This window comes from Apodemus sylvaticus, chromosome 15 (genome assembly GCF_947179515.1).
Source record: "Apodemus sylvaticus chromosome 15, mApoSyl1.1, whole genome shotgun sequence".
NCBI lineage: Eukaryota > Metazoa > Chordata > Mammalia > Rodentia > Muridae > Apodemus > Apodemus sylvaticus.
In genome coordinates, this window is record NC_067486.1 from 73,223,040 (window position 1) to 73,244,492 (window position 21,453).

A 21,453-nucleotide genomic window follows, 5' to 3' on the forward strand; every position below is an offset into this window, starting at 1 on the left:
TAGTAAAATGGGCAGCTACAAGATGTATCGATCTGGTCTTCCTGCCATTGAGAGTGTGGCCAATCTGTCACTTCTCCAGACAGTGAATCATGTTGACAGGATGCATTACATTTTATAAATGTCTTCCCTTAAGCACAGTCACCTTTTATAAGCAGGCTTGGCTACACTCCCCAGCCATTGAAGTATCTGTCTTGACTTGGAATTTTGGTTTCTCTGTTGCTACAGGAAGAAATTTTTAACATGAAGGTCTTTCCATCCTCTCTCTGTATTGGACTCCTGGCTTTGTTGTCTGTGATGAACCTTTTAAAATCTGTGGGTGGATGGCCACATCTGAGCTCAGGTATGTGTACATGAATCGAATGTGAGCAAATAATTTCTTTCCTGTTTATTTCATTTATTTTTCTGCCATTAGTAAAATGAGTTCATAAGGCAGTAATGTAAGTTAATCACTAAATTCTCCTTAAGTAGCTGCTACTCTGAATTGAGTGTACTCTCTGAAGCCTTTCTTTTCTGATAAATTGTGCCAAATTGCCCTATATAATACTACATTAACTTCAGCTGTATTTTTCCTAGTCATGAGTATCTATTTTACATTTGTCCTATACAATTAGAGATGTGAAATGTGGAACAAGCTGTAGCATCAGTCATATTCACAAGTACCTTGGAAAGGAAAAGGCTTCTGTCATAAGAGATTATTAGTTTGATGTCCATGAAAGAAACATTTCAGAGAAAGTAGAAAATAACAATGTGCTAGCAGAGCTGGGGGACGGCGAGGCTGAAGTATTGGCAGTGGGTGGTGACCCTGGGGTTAGGTACTGGCTGAGTTTATTTGTGTCACTACATAGGCACACCAAGGAACTGATTTAACCGTGACATATATAAAAGTGTTCCGTTTTTAGAATAGGTGACTTTCTGTGGGTACTATATTATAACAAATTCGACATTGGAAATGTTACTGCAGTGTACCTAAGTATCCTTTTATCAGCTTACATGGACTGTTCGTTTATTAGGAAACCAAGTTAACCTGTGAATCGTTTGTAGTTGTTCTTGTTTTAAAAGTAGTGACTTAAAATACTGTCCTTAAGACAATAAGCCTTCTTGCTTCAAACTGTGGGGCTTTCTGTTATTTTATCTAACTTACCTTCTGGTCTGAAAGGAGCTAGACTTTTCGTCATACACAGTTGTTAAGCTGGAGGGAATATAATTAATGGTATGTGACATTAAGGTAAGAAAAGGGATCAAGTTTCTCACATCTGGATTTAATTCACCTTTACTCGACTTGGTTATCCCTAATGTGATTTTTCAAAGCCAATGAAATTAAAGTTATGTTTTGGCTGTATAAAGGAAATTTATAAAGCTTACTAATGAAGGTTTTCCTATTGACAGGTGCGTACCATCAAAAAAGTTAGTTCAAGGGTGGGGCTTACACATTCTGTGTTCTATTCACTAACATTTGTTCTCTCCGTCTGAGGCACTGCCTTCGGATGGCTCTATTGCAGAGAGGTTCTATTGCTCTCTCTGCAAAATAAGGAGATTTCTGATGGTTCTGGCAGAGCACAAACATACTAGCAAAACTGTGGTGATCTGTGGTACTTCCCTGCAGTCATATGTGTTACTGGTCATTGTAACTCTGGCTTCATGCATATGTGAAATAGAAACATACATGCATGACTCTAAAGCATTGATAAGATTTATATGTCACATGTGTAACCTCAGGATTGCACAGGGTGCCTTGACTTGCCTGTATCCCTAGCTGCATAGTTGAAACACACTGTGACTCTCTTTCATCTCAGGATCATTGAACATACGAGAAGAGGCTTAATTTTTAAGTAGAGATTATCTTCTGTTCTAAATATTTCTTCAAGGGTACAATGAGCTTTTTCACCATGCACATTAAATATCCATAACAACCAGCACAATGCTGCTGACTTTTATTCGTGGGGCAATATTAAAGCATGCCTCAACAAAAAGTAGAACTGGGAAACAGTTTACCAGAAGAACAAGAAAGGACAACAAAACCAAAATGTCTAGGGAGGGATTATTTTGTTACATCATTATCTGGGGTGTTTCTAGGTTTCCTTTGGGAAGAATTTCTAGTTTCTGTTTATTAGAAGTTTCACATGTTCCCGAGAGCAAGAAGAGAGCTGTTTGTTAGTGCTGAGCCCGTGCGCAGCCACGAATGGTGTTTCTGCGCCTTTATTTAGCATTCTTTTTCTCCGCAGCCAGTGCAGTCTATCTTCCTTTGCAACAAAGTCTCATCTACATTCAGATGTTTAGTATAACCCTGTCCATGGAGTAAGAGACAGTATATTTATTAAGTGTGTGTGTGTGTGTGTGTGTGTGTGTGTGTGTTGTGTGTAATCCAGAGTCAGGATCAAATCCCCCAGAGTTGGAATTGCAGGAGGTCATAGGCAGCCTTATGTGTGTGCGGGAACTGAGCATGGGTCTTTTTCAAGAGCAGCAAGCACTCAGCCATTGATCTCTCTCTCCAGTCCCCAAGATCTTCAAGCTGCATGTGAGGAACTGTGCCCCAGGATTCAGTTTGCCCCCAAAATACCATATTCAAAGTGGCAACAGTTTCATGAAGTTATTTTTAAAATTTACTTTTAGTATATTTTTTTAAAAAAATTGTGTTACATATATTCTCTCTCTCTCTCTCTCTCTCTCTCTCTCTCTCTCTCTCTCTCTCTCTGTGTGTGTGTGTGTGTGTATGTGTATGTGTGTGTATTTAAGGAAATAATTTAGTTCAGGTTCTGAGCCATCCTCTTGGCTGAAACTAACACTAAACTACACTTTCAGCAATTGAGGTCTGCCCAGTTAACACATCTACAGCAGATAACCCTCATCAATCTACTTCCTGCCCACACAGTAACAATGACAGTCAGGAGATGGGGGTAGGGGAAAATGGACTGGATAGTATGAAAGAAATAACTTTTGATTTTTAAGCCCTCATTTAAATTCATTCTTTGATACAAATTGCTATTCTAATGGCATCATTATTAATCAAAAAGTTGTTCAATAGTCATAGCTCCCAGAATGAAGTCTGTTGTCGCAATTTATACTTTAGAATATAAACATTTATAATGCTGAGGCATGTGAAGAACTAAGTCCTAAATGTCTCTGGGGTAAATTAAGGATGACAGGAGACTTAGACACATAAGTGGATGACTTTCTAACTCTTCATCAAGGTCTTTAAAGAGAAGCCTAGAGGACAGATTGTCTCATATTTAAATTTATCATGTCAACTATCATTACAAAATGAAGTGCTTTAAAATTTTTCTTTTAAAATCAACTTTTAGTTTTTACTTCATGTGTTCAAAGCTATTGCAGATGCTTAAAAATTAAACCCATAAAAAAGAGAGTAAAACTCCCCTGCAATTCCACCACCTTGTAGATTTATCTCTCAGGCTGTTCATATACGTCCACTCAGTTTTAGAGTGGCCTGTTTCTCAGACCATATACTTCCCTATCCGTCTAACATTGGTGAATGTATACATTAAGAGTTCACTACAAATCCCAATGACCTAGAAGCACATTTGGTGACACCATGTTTATGTCTGCATTTGATTATTACAGGACATGAGTTGTTTCCAGCTAAAGAACATACAAGTCAGGAGAAGTTGACCCAAAATCCTGGTCTCCAGAGGCCCTCCCATGCTGGTGAGTCAGAAAAAGGCATGCTACCTCTGATAAAACAATAGGATCACCTTCTCCCAGCAGACGCCCTGATCCTCTGGCTTTTACAGTAGTCTTTCCCTCTAGGACACAATTCCCTGGGTCCTAGAATTGGGCTTGTGTTATAGGGATTCCGTGGGGATTGGGCTCCACAACGCTACTTTTTGATTGGTTGTAGTTTTCTGTAGTGGACTTCACCTGTTATAAATAGAAGTTTCCTTGTTGAGGAACGAAGACTATGTATATAAGGACAAATATTTTCAATGTAGTTAGCAATTATGCCAGGTTAGTAAGGTGGGAATTTATAGGTTTTTCTCCCAGATCCATGACTTCCCTAGAGCATATATGATATAAAAAAGCCTTCAGTAAAGATCAATGTTATGCATTCATAATACAAGTCATAGAGTTACTTAAAATATTAAAAGGACATTTTATTTTATATGAGAATCCTAATGGGTTGGTAACTGTGAAGAAAAAGAACAGTTATCCTACTTTATACAACTCTTTCCCATTTGTGACTCTTTAAGGAACAGTTAGTATTTTCTACATCAGACATTTCATGAGTGTTCTATCCATAGGTTTCCACTAGGAATTTCACCAATGAACTGAAGTGTTGTACTGTGGTCCTTTGCTTGGTGAAATGGAGACAGAGATTACAAGTTAAACATCTAGGCTGCATCAACAAGGACACAAGAGTCCTTTGAACAAGAAGATATAATCCTATAAATTGTCAAGATCATGTCATAAATGTAGTTAGGACAACCCAAGAGAAAGTATGACTGCTGACAAAGTGGCACCTTCTCAATCATCATCTGACCCATTTTTTTAAAATGTGTTTATATTTGTTGGATAAAATATTACTTTCAAATTACATTTGGACTGGGGACATATCTTAGTTATAATGCTTAGCATACCCACGTCCATAGTTTGAGCTTTTTTCAGAGTTTTAAAACAAACAAATGCAAACCCTCAAAAAGTATTAATATTTTAAAAAAGCTGGATTGCATGAACACTACATAATTAAAAGATATTTGAGAAATAAGTAAAATTATAAAATGGAGTAAAAGCATACCCAATAAGAAATAACTTGGATATTGAGTATTAATATTATTTAACTTTTTCCTTCTTGCTTCAGATTTTATGAAGAATTTTTGTTCATTTATTTTCTTTATTTTATATTGTTTCTATGTCAATAAAATATTATGATTTATTTATAAAAATACTTTATTATAGTGCTATAGTGTAATTTAAAAAAACTTTCTGCTTGTTGGGGGACATAGGTACTTTTCATGATATGAGTTATCAGTATTAGGAACATTAGAAATACATTCAGTGCTTGGCATTAGGAAATGGAGGGCAGCCTCAAATCATATGAGCAAGGTCTGAGAGCATAAAAACATATCTTGCAACCAATTAAATGCTACCCTTGCTATGTTTTTCACTTGAAAATATCTCTTACAGGTATAGATTTGCCCAGCAAACTGGAAAACCTTAGACAGGTAAGAGTACAAAACAGTTCAATGCTCTAGCAAACTATTATTGGATAAATCTTTGACACATTATTTTTCAGTGAGTATTACTATTACAGTGTAAAATTTCAGTTTCTGCTAGAGGAAAAATAAGGTGCTTCTCAAAGGGACATAATGCTAAGTCTAGCTACCTAGGCTATACACGGCTAAACATGATGACTTTGTTTGTAAATAACATGTGTCTGAATTACAGTTTATTGCTGTGTAGAGATACCATGGCTAAGGCAACTTATATATGGAAGCATTTAATAGGGGGCTTAGTTAAGAAGGTGATTGGTTAATTGGGGGTTTGGTTAAGAGAGTTCATGAGCATTATGTCAGGGAGTGTGTTAGCAGGGAGGCAGGTAGGGTGCTGGGATGATACCTGAGTGCTCACTTCCCATTTATAACAGTCAGATAGAGAATAAGACTAGATCTGGCATGGGCTTTGAAATCTCAAATTCTACCCCCAGTGACACACCTTCTCCAACAATGCCACACCTACTAATCTTTCATAAATGTTCCACCAGCTAGGGACTATTCAAATATATGAGTCTATGGGGAAATTCCTATTTAAATGACCCCAACCTGTTTCATTTCAGTCTTTGGTTAAGTCTCATACTTATTCCAGATAACTTCTGAATTCCAGTCTTTTGGGTGTTTTTTGCATTTATTTTTGTTTATTTTTCTTATAACTTTCCTTTTTTCTTGTCTCCAATTTTTCTAAATCTTTCTCTCTTTCTTTCTTTCCTTCCCTTCCCCTTGTCTTCCTGTTCTTTAATTTCTTATAGCTAAAGAAGCTGAGAGAATGGTTTATGGGAGGAAAGAACACTGACCTGTCCAATGCTTTAGAAAATCTATCTTCTTCCCACCCTAATAAACGAGGTATGTTTTAATTTTAGTTGTATAATTTATTTTGAAAGGGCTCTTTTGGTAAATATCTCCATAAATAAAAGGATAATATTGACATTTTTTCAGTCTTCAGGTTGAAATAAAGATCAAAGATTATGTTTTTAATAGAAAGCTTTATAGTACAAATGGACCTGAGCCTCTAACAACAGCAAGCGTGGCTAGCTAGCCTGCTCACATCTTTCAGGTTAAAATGGAAAAAAATCCCTAGTGATTAAAATTCTCATCTACCCTCCACATTTTGGCTTAAAGATTGAAATCAGAAGGATGGAAGTAGAAAAAAAAAGAAGTTTTTAAAGCAAGCTCTTGTTTTACTTTACATACATAGAAGCCAGCCATATCACTACCTTATGTATTATGAATAAAGATTTGACTCAGAAATGTATGTACTCTTAGGAAAATTATTCTTTGAACCACTAGATTTCCATAGTTTTTTCAATATTTTCTTTTTTCTGGAAAACTTGATTCTTATTTTTGAAAAGAAAGTAGGTATTATATGTGTTCCTCCAGTTCATTAGTGATGTGAATCTATTAAGGTATATTTGATTTTCCTTATCACCACCCTGATATTTCTTTAACATCAGTAAAAGAATATTGCTACAATACTCCTAAAAAGAAAGAACTTAAGATAGTATTAGCAACTTAACTCATACTAGCCATTTTATAGCCTAGTATTTAAAAATATCATGGTTAAGCATTTATGCTCTAGAACTATATGGCTTTATTTCAAATATTAACTTTGCTAATTCCTATCTGTGTGACCTCAGGCAATAAATTTCGTATGAATAGGATTTTTGTCCATGTACAAATATAATTATATTTAATTTATATTAAAGATAATTGATATGGTTTTTATAACTAAATTATTTAATTCAGAATGTTATATGAAATATGATAACTACTCTGTGTACTTAACATTTCAACAATTTTCCATAATTATTATTTTATTCTTTATTATTTCTAGGACTATTTTACATAGGAGAAAACTAGATTTTATAGAGATTAGATTATATGTCTCAAACCATACAATTAGTAATGAATGAATGTAAATCAAAAGTGATAAGAGGTAAAGTGGAGAAAGCTTTATTAAAGTGTGTTACAATACTCTGCCTTTGTACTTTGCATTACAGAAAATAATGGGACAATTCTGAGAAAATCAGTGATTAATTATGAATGGAATTTATCAGAACCATTCTTGGTGTCATATGCTACATATACCCCAAAAGAAGAACAGAGAGGGAAACAGAGAACAGGATTGAGGCTCCTCAGTGGTGATTACTAGAATGAGATTGGCAGAAGCAAATTACAAAGGGATTAAATTATGGATATGTAGTGAAGAGTATATCAAGAAAGATTTTGGTGGAATTTAATTTGAGGTGTTAAAAAATGCTGGGTATTAAAATGACCCTACAGATGCCTATCTGAGAAAGTAGGAAATGAGGCTATTTTATATTTATCAAGCCAATGATAAGCTAAGTTGGAGAAAGCATGGAAGAAGAGAAATATTGAAATTGTAGAAATGGAGATTGGTTGGACTTCTCCTTAGTGCAGTTTAGACTGTGTTGTGTATCTAATGTTAATATAAATTTCAGATACTCAGTATCACTATGTTCAAGGCATATATCTCTGTACCTTCATATTTTGCCACTATATCAACTATAAATATTTTAACTGCTTCCAAGGTGGTCATGGCAGAGTAAGAACTCAGAAGAGGCATTCAGGTTATGAACTTCCTCAGTTCCAAAGTCATATCTGCTACTTCTACTGGCAGTATTAGTCATGAGCTGTCACCAACAAGACAGGATGATAAATCTCAGGAAGTCTCCATGTTACCTGGCTTGCATGCCACCAGATCCTTTGATCTTTCTTTAAATTATAGACTGTGTTCATCCAATTCCCAAAAGGATTGCATGACCCTAACTCCACAAAGTATAAATAACTGGATTTCCTGGGCATGTCCAATCAGTAACAATGTGGTAACTTCCTTTGTATTATTTTAAATATTGAACTAAAAGGCCAAGTTATTTATCTGTCACAAACCCCAATAATTGCTAGAGGAAAAGGAAAATGGCAAATACAATCACTTGTCCCCTTAATGAAGACAAGTAGGAGACAGCGACCCCTGCAATGATTCCTAGTAGTCCTGAATTTTTCTGGCCACCTAATAAGAGCACATGTCACTCTGAGGGTGGAAAATTGGTTCTCTCACGATTTGGAAGTTTCCTAGTCCATTTCTCTGTCCATTTCATTGTTATTCTTCTTTCATCTTTCCTGAGGCTTTTGCTTTTCCACATGCTTTACTTAGGAAAATAGTTCTTGTGAGTTTCAAAATTTTCCCAGGTGTTTTCAAACGCTTACGGCTGGAGATACAAAATTTATTTTGTCTTAAACTTCCAGAGACAGTTTTCATCCCAAGGGTCAGGCTTCCTTTCTCAATGGAAGAAAAGAAAAGGAAGAAGGAAGGAATGAAGGAAGGAAGGAGGGAGGGAGGGAAGGAGGGAAGGAGAGTGGGAGAGAAGGAAAGAAGGAGGGAGGGGAGAAAGAAAAAAAGACAGGAAGAAAGGAAGGAAGGAAGGAAGGAAGAAAGAAAGAAAGAAAGAAACAAACAAACAAACCAAGGAAACTTATCAATTATTTATATGTACAAAGATTTCCTTAAAATATTTTAATTATTTTTAGTCTCATCCACAACTAATAGCAACTTACTTGAAAACAGCTGAAATGTTCCTTAAATTCCATATTCTTAGATTTCTTCCATGACTTCTTTAGTTCAGCTCTTAATAAAAATTTAAAATCTATTTATTTCACTTAAAATGATCTCCAGTTTCATCAATTTATGTGGAGATGATGAAATTTTCTCATTTGTGGCTATCTATATACAACTGTGTATTCTTTCTCTGCCTTTCTTTCACGTACCATCTCCCTCCAAATCTCTCTTCTCTCTCTCTCTCTCTCTCTCTCTCTCTCTCTCTCTCTCTCTGCATGTGTGTATAACAGTGAGAAAGAGAGAGGAGAGGCAGAGACAGAGATTGAGCAAATACTAAATTTGAACCATAAAGTATCTCTATTTACATTTTTAAAATTACATCTATGTATTTGAGTCTCTTTGTGAATGTTCAGGGAATTGCAGGTACCCACAGTTTTAAAAGGCTATCAAATCCCTAAGATCTTAACTTATAGATGATTGTAAGCCACCCAAGGTAGGCTCAGGTATTTTTTTAAGAGCAGTGCTCTTAATTGCTAAACCATCTCTATAGCCCTTACTTTTAATTTTTGAAGATACACTATAATGATTTCCATAGGAAGTAGACTAATTCATACTCCTATTAGTTATGAATAAGAACTCCTCCATCATTTTTGCATTCAACATTTTGTTTGTTAGTTTTGTTTCTTTGATGATGCCTATTCTGAATAGGATGAGATTTAGTAAGGGGCAACACAAGATTTCTCTGTAGTGATTTCCAATTTTCCTGTAAATTAAACTTCCTCCAACACAAAATGTTCATTTTAAAGTCTTGGAAAAAGCATCCCTGTTTGTCATGTTTGTTATCTAGGCAGCTTTATCAATACATTTATGCGCCACACAGTGTCCTGTTTCTCTATAATAGGATAGGAAAGGGTAAAGGAGGATGGCAGGCCTTTTCCTTTCAGAACATAGTTTTGAATGGTCCTGATTCTCATGGAATGAGGTTCCATGTAGTTGAGAACATCATGAAACATAAGTGACAGATGGAGAGTCCTTTCTCTGGCACTGATATTTTGGCCTTAGATAGATAGATAGATAGATAGATAGATAGATAGATAGATAGAAAGAAAGAAAAGGTGTGCTAGTAGTGATTTCAGTGAATAAATAAATTTGATATTAAGGAAAACAGCTCAAATGGAAGATGTATATTTGACATTTATCAACAAATTCACATCTGGCATTTTGATGAGACCATCCATAGAATGAGTCTGCATATAGAGAAAGGTATCCAAGGGCTGAGTTAAAGAGTTAAAGAGCAATGAAAGAATTAGCAACAAAGATTGAGAAGAAGCAGATACCAGGGAAGGAAACAGAAGCCAAGTACAAAGATATTTCAAGAAACTTCACAGAATCTAGGTTCATAAGGTGAGAGCCGAGACCTGCTAGGCGAACCCAGGATTGAAACTATCAATCATGGGCCAGCATTTTATTTTAAGGGCTATCATTAAACAATTGGAACCACAGACAGCAGACATGTAATATGTGTATATGTGTTCATGTATGTATATGTTTTTGAGTGCTTGTAAATACAAGTGTCAGTTTGCATAGAGGCTAGAGGACAATCTCAGTTGTCATTTCTTCAGACATTGTCAACATTATTTTCGATATGATGTCTCTCACTGGCGTGTGAGTTTGCCAATTAGGCATGTCAGCCCTACATTGAGATCCTGCAGAGACAGTTCTTTCATTGAACACTTTTCTGATGAACCACTTGTCATTAACCAGAATGGTTGAAGCTTCAAGGAAAGGTTTTTATTTTTATTTTTATTTTAAGCAGAAATGTGAAAGCATGCTCTATGTGGTAGTAACTAAAAGGGTTCTGTAACGATGAGTACATGAAGTAGCTGACAAGGAGAGCTCATGAAACAACACATATTCCTCATGAAGTCAGGAATATTGCCACATGTAAGAATTAATCACTATCAACAACTAATGAAGGTGAAATGCAGCCCCACATCCAGCTGAAAACTGTATGGTTTTTCATTTACTGAAACAACCTTCTTTACAAATGTAATATAGTCTGGAGATATCTGCTATATGCCTAAATGCACAGTATTGAACACAAGTGTGGATGAAGCAGACACGCAGGACTGTAACGGTTGAGCTGGCTGGCATTTAACTTCATGAAACTGAAAAATGATTTGAATGCGTGGGAGGAACCGACTCTATTCGCAGCACCACAAATGGTTAGTTCCTTTTAACCAGGCCCAAAATATATCTACAAACTATATTCCACTGCACACTTAACTGCTCATGTGATGTAAGTCTTGCCTCTGTGTCAGCTTTTATTTTTGTGCCAGACAGAGATATCCAAAGATATCTGAAAGAACAGACTGCACGATGATGGTGTCTTTCCATAACAAACTATTAAAGGAAGACTGGGCTTAAGGGCCACGTTCTCAGCTCAGATCTGAAAATAGACTCTTGCCTTCACAGGCGTTGAATGCAATATTTCAGAAGGAGGGTTACGGCTCCTCCTGCTGAAGATAAAATATGACTCATTGATGCATCTGAAGAGTGAAATGCTGCCAAATTTGCCATTTATTTGTCTGAAGGAGTGTAATGTGATCAGAATATTAAGGTTCAATATGATGAGGAATAATTTATGTCAATATCATTTGGTAATTTGCAAGGTGATCCTTAAGCTTCCCCTTTCTTCCATACATAGAGGAGCATTTAGCTCCTCTCTTTTGTTTACATGACCGTCTCTTTAGCATTTCAGTTACACAAAATGTGAAATGTGAGTCTCCCATGTTAGCCCCTGTGCTCCTTAGATCGTATTAAATATATTATAATACAGAAGAGTGGTGTCCAACAAAATTGCATAATGGAATTATTCTCTAATTCACACCGCCCATTCTGGTAGTCTCTATTCTCAGTGTGCTTTGGGAATCTGATATGTAGATGTGTAGCATGATGAAGAATTTGAATTATTCACTTATGTAATTTTAAGTCTACATAAAGCTAGCAGCTCAATAGTGAACATAGTTTTGTTTTTTTTAAAAAAATGGTCTCTATCTCTTATTCAACAACATAGACTGTTTTATTCAAATGGAAGATTTAAAAAATTCTAATAATTCACTTTGTTTTCTTCTTTAGCTTGCTTTTGGAAATACTGTGTCTGAGACATTTCTGAATATACAGAAGAAAATAAAGCTTGAAAAATTACATATATACTTACATGTAATTTACATATGCATAATATGCGTGTATATATAATATACATATTAAAGTTTACTTCTGTTTCTAACATTAAGAAACTGCACCCTGTTCTGCACATAATTTTCCCCACTTTGTGAACTGCTTCTCCCTGGGTTATGGCTTGCTTAATGCTTATTTGGTGAACAATTGCACGAACTGCACTCTGGAATGGAACTGTCCATCAAAATAGCTTTAGTGCTAAAACTGGGGGGATTGAGCTGTACTATGCCTCCTTGAAGTCCATTGCTCTCTCACAATGTTCTGTTGTTGGCTGTCAATAAAAATTATTTTAAAAGGCATCTTAGAAAGTTAAAATAAATCACAGTGTTTCAACTCGTGGGAACTATGCATTATGCGTTTTTCTCATTTCTATGGTTGTACTTTTCTGTATTAATTAGGAGAATAGCTACTGAGAATACTAAGGATGGGTTCACTACTGATGAACAGAGATACTTAGTTTACCTGGATATGGAAAAAAGTAAAACTAGATTTCTAAGAAATAGTATGTGAAGAAAATAGTAATAAAATGATGTGCTTTAGGGGTTCTTATTTTCACAGTTGCCTCCTGCAGAGGGTCAGTAACTCTTTGACACACTACATGCTTTGAACAGGTGAGACTCAGTGTGCTCAGAAACAAAACTCCTTCGAAAAGCGTTGACTTTTTCTTGTAGATTTTAATTACCCATGTTGTATTGTCTGGGTTTGTTCTGTTTTCTTATAGCTACAGAAGCCTGTAAAATTAATTCCAGCCACAGAGTTCAATCTTAATTTTGCCTGACATCCATTCTGGCACAGGAGAATTCCCAAAGTAACTCTAGAATCAAATGTTAATGATTTACTCTACTGTTATGTAGTCCACATACATTCCTTTTCTTTATAATATTGAGAAGTGCATTTTTATCTCTGTATTAATAATTGCATGGTGTTTAATGATAAAGGATATGATAATAGTATTTTTTAAACTAAAAACATACAAAACCCTGTGATAGGAGTCAAAGTACAGGAATAATGACAACTTGTAGCTCAGAAACCCAAGCATGTCCTTTGCAGATCATGAAAAAGAAAATTACAATGCGTACAGGTAGAACAGAGGAACTCAGTTGAATGTATAGCAATATTTCTGAGGTCCTGTCAAATTGTGATATTTTGGGGGCTGAATTTCAATGCTGGGGGGGGGTCATGCAAAGTGCTTGGAAAAAAGGAGCAATCCCTTAAGGTGCTGGAGAAAGGGGAAACAGTGTGTGCAATAGCCAAGGTAGGAAGAACCTGGCATCCTTGCAAAAGAAATGGAGTGAGTATGCTTGTGTCCAGTCAGTAAAGCTGAAAAAGGGCAATAACTTAGGCAGATGGATTATACCCACTAGGCAAAGATTATGAGCTGATATTTTATTCTAAACAAACAAGCCTACATCTTTGATGGATGCAAAGCACACCAAGATATGCATGTGCTTCAAGTCTTTGAGACAGACTTCCCACCCTGGAACCACAAGAGATAGTGCCTTCCCTCATCTCTCATCAAAGACAAGCCATGGCACACAAAAGATGTTCATTTCACCACAACACTTTTATTCTACCCACATCTGCCCTGGAATGAGCTTGCCTCCATTCCAGAGAACAGTGTTTATTAATCAAGTTCAATGTTCAGTGTTTATTAACCAAGTATTTAGGTAGGAGATTGACCTATGAATGGTGCTGTCTTCTTAAAACTCACAAAAACCTGGAAATGTAGATAACAGATTGGATTGAAACTAGATTCCAGAATTTTTAATCTTAGCCATTCTGACTGGTGTAAGGTGAAATCTCAGGGTTGTTTGGATTTGCATTTCCCTAATGACTAATGAAGTTGAGCATTTTTTAAGATGCTTCTCAGCCATCCGAAGTTCTTCAGGTAAAAATTTTTTGTTTAGCTCTGTACCCCATTATTAATAGGGTTATTTGGTTTTCTGGGGTCTAACTTCTTGAGTTCTTTGTATATATTGGATATTAGCCCTCTATCTGATGTAGGGTTGGTGAAGATCTTTTCCCAATTTGTTGGTTGCCAAGACAGCAGGTGTTGGCAAGGATGTGGAGAAAGAGGAACACTCCTCCACTGCTTGTGGGGTTGCAAACTGGTACAACCACTCTGGAAATCAGTCTGATGGTTCCTCAGAAAACTGGACACGTCACTTCTGGAGGATCCTGCCATACCACTCCTGGGCATATACCGAGAGGATTTCCCCAGCATGTAATAAGGATACGTGCTCCACTATGTTCATAGCAGCCCTATTTATAATAGCCAGAAGCTGGAAAGAACCCAGGTATCCCTCAACGGAAGAATGGATGTGAAAAATGTGATATATATATATATATATATATATATATATATATATATATATATATATATATACATACACACACACAATAGAGTACTATTCAGCCATTAGAAACAATGAATTCAAGAAATTCTTAGACAAATGGATGGAGTTGGAGAACATCATACTAAGTGAGGTAACCCAGTCTCAAAAGATCAATCATGGTATGCACTCACTAATAAGTGGATATTAGCCTAGAAAATTTGAATACCCAAAACATAATCTACACATCAAATGAGGTACAAGGAGAATGGAGGAGTGGCCCCTTGTTCTGGAAAGACTCAGTGTAGCAGTATAGGTCAAAACCAAAACAGGGAAGTGGGAAGGGGTGGATGGGAGAACAGGGAGAGGGAAGGGGGCTTATGTGAATTTCGGGGAGTGGAGGGGCCTGAAAAGGGGAAATCATTTGAAATGTAAATAAATATCGAATAAAAAAATAAATGAAAACAAATAAAAGAAAAAAAAGAGGGAAAAAAAGACAAAAAACCCCACAGATTCCACATTAAATAAAATGGAGAGTGAGAAGTGCCCTGCCTGTGGTGCTGTGTATACCCTTCCTTGGGAGCCGAATAAACACACATGAGTAAACATGAGGGGACATGTATGAGAGCATATGGGAGCACCAACTCAACAATATTTAAGGAGACTAAAATTCCTGCGTTCCTTATCTCAGATTTATTTACTTTGGAAGAATTGGATGATATTCCTGTACACTGAAATGTAGGCATCAGAGAGAATGAATGCCATGGCTGGTTTTCAGAAGATTTGATTTGGTTTTTAATAATTTAGTCAATTTAATTTCCTAAATGATATGGGAATAAAAGGTACAATTTGATAAATTTTGTAGAGTATAAACTTTAAAACATTGTAGCCTAGAATTTCTCTCATGCAATGATGCAAAGGTAATTAACAGTAGGACTCAAATTCATATTTACATATTCATTTGTTCTATGTGTCTATATTTAGAAACAAAGAGAAAAAGGGCAATGCATACTTTTAAAATCATAACTGTTAAAAATTGGTGGTTTACTGGGGACATAAAGTCTAATTTACTGATAAGTATTGGATAATAAAGAGGAGATATGACATATTATTAACATAACTGATATTTTAATTTATAGACAAAAGACACCCATTTTAACTAGAATATTGCCAATATTTGTCTATTCTTTCCAAGGTAGTAGTTAAAAACTAACATATATGAATTGAAGTACCTTTAAGTTGAAAAGGTTTTTTTTTTCTTTTTCTTCTTTGAAGACATGAGACAAATGTACTCACTATACAGAATGGAGCTCAGATCAATATGTAATGATCTCTTTAAATTGGGATATAATTTTAGAATTGTTCTTTTTTTTCTCCTTCCTCTTTTCTTCCTCCCTCCCTAAATCCCTCCCTCCCAGGATCCTATCCTTCCTTCTCTTTTTTATTCTTTCTTTCTTTCTTTCTTTCTTTCTTTCTTTCTTTCTTTCTTTCTTTCTTTCTTTCTTTCTTTCTTTCTTTCTTTCTTCCTTCCTTCCTTCCTTCCTTCCTTCCTTCCTTCCTTCCTTCCTTCCTTCCTTCCTTCCTTTCTTTCTTTCTTTCTTTCTTTCTTTCTTTCTTTCTTTCTTTCTTTCTTTCTTCCTTCCTTCCTTCCTTCCTTCCTTCCTTCCTTCCTTCCTTCCTTCCTTCTTTCCTTCCTTCTTTCCTTTCTGTTTTCTTCCTTTCCATGTTTTTTTTCTTCCTTTGAAGCAGAGGACTCATGTTACCAAACTTGTCCTCAAATTTTCTACTTAGCTGAGGGTGCCCTTGAGTTCTTGATCATCCTGTTCTTACCCCCTAGGGCTGGGAAGACAGGCATGAACCACAATACCAAATATACAGAAAATTCGTCTCTTTCATGCTAGGCAGGTACTGTGCTGTTGATCTGTTTTCCTTGCTCTCATAGTTTATTTTTTAATTAAACTTCACATTTTTATATGAGAGACTGTAGATTAGTTTTGATTTTAATACCTTTTGTCAAAAGCACAAAGCACTATTTGGTTCAATGTTTAGTTTATAAACATTGAATAAAGAAAAAAGAAAAATAGAAAAAAAAGAAAGAGAGAGAACTAACATAGTAAACATTTGCACAATCCACCCCTAGGCTGTTAAAGTAAACAAGACAGACAGTGCATTCTTTTCAAATGAGTCTTTTATTTAAAGTTTGTCAGAATATTACATATAGGCCAATTACATTAGCTTTCCTTATATTAACATTTAGTGATGAGTTCCTAAAGAACACAATTGCTCAGGTTTCTCAAAATGTATTTGCCTTATGCAATAGTTAAAGCAAACAGTCATGTAATGTCCTTTTCCTTAGCTTGAAGTTGAAGTTTTTAACAATATGTCAAATTTAAGAAAATCTAAAAAAAAATTAAAAGAAAACCTGTACAAATCATTATGTGCTCATTTCTTATTTCTTTACATCACCAGATCTTTAAACACTAGGTTTCTAGAAAACACATTTAATAACTGAAATGTGAAAATAGTTATGGCAAGAGAATTCATTATATTTGAGTGCTGTTTTAAAAAGTAGGTTCAGGGGCCACATTACCATTTATGAATCACTGAAAAATATTTTCAAAGATATGCATGCACTGAAATGATCTGTACATCTCAACTAAAACCATAGCAACACTATGACATGATGAACTGAGGAGGGGCAAGCTTTGGCAAGGTTTGAAGAAGGTCAGATCCTTGACAAAAGGCATAGCGAACTTCACTGAAGTGTCTTCTAAAGTTCTGTGCCACCTCATACAAGTACGTTTTATCTGTAAAAGTGAAAATTGAAGTTGTTAGAAGTGTTCTCGCATTCTGTAGATCAGAGGAAAACCCCACAACTTTCACAGAAATGTAATCCTCTAACAACACGGCGTTTCCTGGCACCTTTATACTATAATATAAATTAATAATTTCAAATTCCAGTGAGTTTAAAGAGCATTTGTGACGTGTAAAGCTAAGAGCCTAGGCTCAAGTTTTTAGTGAAAATTCTATGTCAGTTCCTCAGATATCAATTGTATCCGTTTTATTTTATTTTGTTCATTAGTCCAAAGGATGTTGTCATGAAAGTACAAAAGGAAGACAAGGAAGGGTTGGCTACTGCTTGTTAATTCATGGATCCACATTGATAACTATAATTTGCTCCTAAAAAAGAATTTGTAAGATTACTGCTGTGTTTCAGAGCTCTATTAATTCATCTGAACAATTGCATAAGCATCATGTTAAAATAAAATTGTCAACTTAAAACAATAATATATGCTTCACATAATTGAGGAAAAACGTAATTTAGGTGCTAGCAAGTGACTGTCGCATCAAGGGCTCTGTTTCTAATGTCCTTAAGTAGGTAATCTTGACTTCAATCCTGATGTTTCTAACTCCTCCTAGAAAAACTTGGAATAGTGTAATCCAAATATCTATTGAATGTGAAATGCTTAAGCCAATGCTTTACAATCTTTCACCTTTAATATGATGTAGTTCTTGTAGGAATAAAGCATAAATATCAGATTATATTCCTTTCAAAAGTACAACAGAGAAGAAATTGGTATTTCCCCTGGAAATTTGTCAGTTCCTAGCAGCAGTATGTAGTCTTGACCTTAACCCAAGACATTTTTTTTGACTAGAGAGCAGTTTCACTTTTAGTGTGAAAACTCAAAGTGAAACCCAGAAGGTAAAAACCCATAGCCAAGCCCCCTGCAAGGGAAAGCACTTCAGCTCAACCAAAGTGAAACAGAGACAGTTTGAGCATACTTTCTCTGTGGCTTACCACTGTGACAAATTAGAGCTAGAGGTATAGCTAAACATCATTATACTTACTCAACATGAACAGGACACTGGGGTTGATCTCATTTACCAGCTAAATGACAAAAATGACCAGTGATGCTCACAACCAACATCAATAGCCAGGCACCAAGAAAACTTGATGGACCACACAGAGAACATTGACCCAGAGGGTAGAACCCCTGATGTCTCCATCTCAATGTGAACAAGGTCTATAAAATAGTATCCAGCAACAATACAATTTTTTAAATGGTTGGAGTTAAATAAGACTATATGTCCTCTAACCTGTAATTCTTTAATTGTATGTGTGAACATCATTTAACAATGCCCAATTTCTTATCGTGTAAATGTCATGCTGTGCAAATTATACCCACCATTTAATTCAAAAGGCGATGGTGACACTAAGAAAAGTGCATTAAAAGTAAGAGAAATTTAGGTGATTTTTATAGGTTTTGTTGTACATTCAAATGTCAAACTTTCATCTGAGAAAATAAATATCTGAGAAATATTGGTGGTGATGCTGGAAAATTACAAAAATATAAGGACTAAGTGAGTGAACCCACAGTGATTAATGGGAAAAGAGAAACATATGCTTGGTATCATGTACAGTTTGGGGGAATTCAGAACTATGAAAGAATGTGATATGGCAATGCAGAGTGGAATATGTGAGAAATCAGTGAGATTTCTATCAATCTTTTCTTCTAAGCCTTCTTTTTGATATCATTGTCTCCAGGTTTGACTAGTAAGATCCATACTTGTGAAGACAATGCACTTTGTTAAGTGTACACTAAAGCATAAACTTGGATATCAGTATCACCATTCTGGACATGATAGCAGCGAAATATCTTCTTTCTGTCCAAAGGTCTAATGCGTCAATGTTCATATGAAAATGAGTTTCCTATGTTTGGTATCATGTACAGTTCAGGGGAATTCAGAACTATGAAAGAATGTGATATGGCAATGCAGAGTGGAATATGTGAGAAATCAGTGAGATTTCTATCAGGAAATTGAAAGATGTACCCTTGATTCCAGGAAGTATTTGGCTTTTTTGTAGGTATTAGCTAATTTCTGTTCAAATATAAGTGGAGCAGTTGTTAGTAGAAGCAAGGAGTGATCACATTTAGTCTATATCTAGATATGAGTGAAGCAGCTACATGCGAGTTTTGAAGGTAGTCCTATTCAAGAGGCAGTGTTCCTGTTTATAGTTAGTGCGTATTATTATTTTTATGGGTGCCTAGTGCTTGCAGAGCAGCAACATCAACAGACTCATGGGCATCTGTACTTCTCTTAGTTAAGTCATTATTATAAACTATTGACCCTCATAATAACTTTGGAATATTTGAGGGGAAAGAAAAAGTTATGATTTAATGTATGAAAGGATTAGGTCAATGTCATGAAGAAAAACAGAAAACACAATCCCCATGTCTTTGTATGTTGATGGTGAGAGAAGTTACAGGATGGACTTATCTGGGGAGGTTGGCCGAGGGGTTTGGGAGCAGGGAAGGAGGGAATTTTCATGAGCTTTACTGGAAGAAAGCATAGTGTTTAGATTTCAAAGTCAACAAACAATTTACCCTTTTATGATATATTTTAATGACATGAAAAGTGCTTTATTGTGCTCTTGTATTTTCCTCCTATTGCACTCTGACCAAAATAATACTTGGGGAGGCAGCTTGGCTTGTATTTCCAAGTCATAGGCCATCACTGAGGGAAGGCAGGGCAGGAACTCAAGACAGGAAGCTGGAGTTTGAAACTGAGACATGCTGTTTGCTGGCCCACTGTCTGGTTTGTTCCCATTCTCAGACGTAGCTAATTTTCTTACAAAGTCCAAGCCCCGAGGGAGGTTAGTGCTCACAGTAGACTTGGACCTCATGCATCATTTCACAAGCAAGACAGTCACCCACGCATATGCTCACAGGTCAATCAGATCCAGGGGATTTCTCAGTCAGGTTTTCCTCTCATAATAGTTCTGTACTATGTCAAATTGACAATTAAAGTTGACTAGGACATGTATTAATTAAACTCTTAACCCATACTTGCATATTATCAGATCATTGCATATGACTGTATGAAAATAGCTAAATTTATCTTATAAAGCATTGGGATAAATAACTTTTTCTATTTGAAAGATAAAATCTAGGTGTTCAAGTGTATTCAAGTGTGTTCAAGATGAAGTGCAACCCAATACAAACTGTAAATTTGCTTCAACTATTATTTTGAATAATATTTGTGTGTGTGTGTGTGTGTGTGTGTGTGTGTGCGTGTTAATTTCTAAAATTTGATGGTATGTTGAGTGTGAGCTTTGCAGATAGGTAAATATGTCATGTTGCAGTCTCAAAAGTTTGGGCACACTTGGTAGGATGTGTGTTTCCTTTCTAAAAGTCCCCTAAATTATTTAACATTTATATAATTGACCAAAGAAATATTTTCCAATGTGTATATATCAGCTAAAATAATCCCCAAAGGAACATTTGCAAGTAAAGATGAATCTATTCATCTAGTGTGAAATGGTTTCATCCTATGGGACTTGCCCATAGGATGCATGTTGGAACTGTACTCACGATGAGAATCCATCAACCTCTGGAACTGGAGAGCCGGTTTCTACCAATCCGATCTATAGGAATACCAAACCGCTTTTTTGAATGATCGACTACTTTCCTGTAACAAACCATAAAGAACATTTTAATCCAATGTCCAAGTTATCAACCATTACTCTTGTTTTTTTTTTCTCTAATGCAGAACTTGGGCCTCTTTTCAGAAGTAGGAACCATGATACATTCATATTTTTTTTCTCTAATGCAGAACATGGGCTCCCTTCAGAAGTAAGAACCATGATACATACATGTTATTTACAGTTTCCATTCTTATTTCTGCTTATGTATCAAGAAAATTAAAATTGGAGAAGCTGGTCCAAATCAGTTAGTTTGTAATAGCTGATATTCCTATCTGTTAGAATTGTTTATTAATCCAAAACACTTGTTAGGCACTATGTGCTTATATGTTTTTTATCTTTCATGTGTCCAGTTGATGTTGAAAACAGAGCAGTGGTTACAGACACACTCACAATGACACAAACACATACACACGCAGAGACATTTACACACATACTTAGCTGGTGTTCTTCCTAGTCCAGTTGGATTATTTCCAGACTATTTGAGCTACTTCAGAGCAGAGGTCTAGACTCAGTAGGGGATAGGGTTAGGGTTAGGGTTTGGGTTCTGTTTAGGGTTAAGGTTAGGGAAATGTAACACGTGGTTTTGTTCTAGTA

General features: G+C 35.7%; 2 protein-coding genes across 2 annotated transcripts in view; one reads left to right on the forward strand and one right to left on the reverse strand.

Moving 5' to 3' along the window:
• The first annotated feature begins 240 nt into the window (after nt 1–240).
• On the forward strand, nt 241–12,439 carry Uts2b (urotensin 2B). The gene is made up of 5 exons (XM_052158563.1): nt 241–340; nt 3,577–3,660; nt 5,137–5,174; nt 5,975–6,068; nt 11,938–12,439. The coding sequence occupies exons 1-5, from the start codon at nt 241–243 to the stop codon at nt 11,961–11,963; spliced, it is 342 nt and encodes a 113-aa protein (XP_052014523.1). The 3' UTR covers nt 11,964–12,439.
• Nucleotides 12,440–17,015: 4,576 nt separating this feature from the next.
• Nucleotides 17,016–21,453, reverse strand: part of Ostn (osteocrin) — a 29,633-nt gene continuing 25,195 nt past the window's right edge. Inside the window, exons 4-5 of the mRNA XM_052158655.1 lie at nt 20,747–20,843; nt 17,016–17,179 (exon numbers count right to left, since the gene is read on the reverse strand). Coding sequence (XP_052014615.1) covers nt 20,759–20,843 — 85 coding nt within the window. The 3' untranslated portion in view covers nt 17,016–17,179; nt 20,747–20,758. The remainder of the gene's footprint in view (nt 17,180–20,746; nt 20,844–21,453) is intronic.

Coding starts and splice junctions, on each gene's coding strand:
- Uts2b (XM_052158563.1), top strand. CDS start 241: ATGAAGGTCTTTCCATCCTCTCTCTGTATTGGACTCCTGGCTTTGTTG. Junction 5,175..5,974: donor AACTGGAAAACCTTAGACAG/GTAAGAGTACAA, acceptor AATTTCTTATAG/CTAAAGAAGCTGAGAGAATG. Junction 6,069..11,937: donor TTCCCACCCTAATAAACGAG/GTATGTTTTAAT, acceptor TTTCTTCTTTAG/CTTGCTTTTGGAAATACTGT.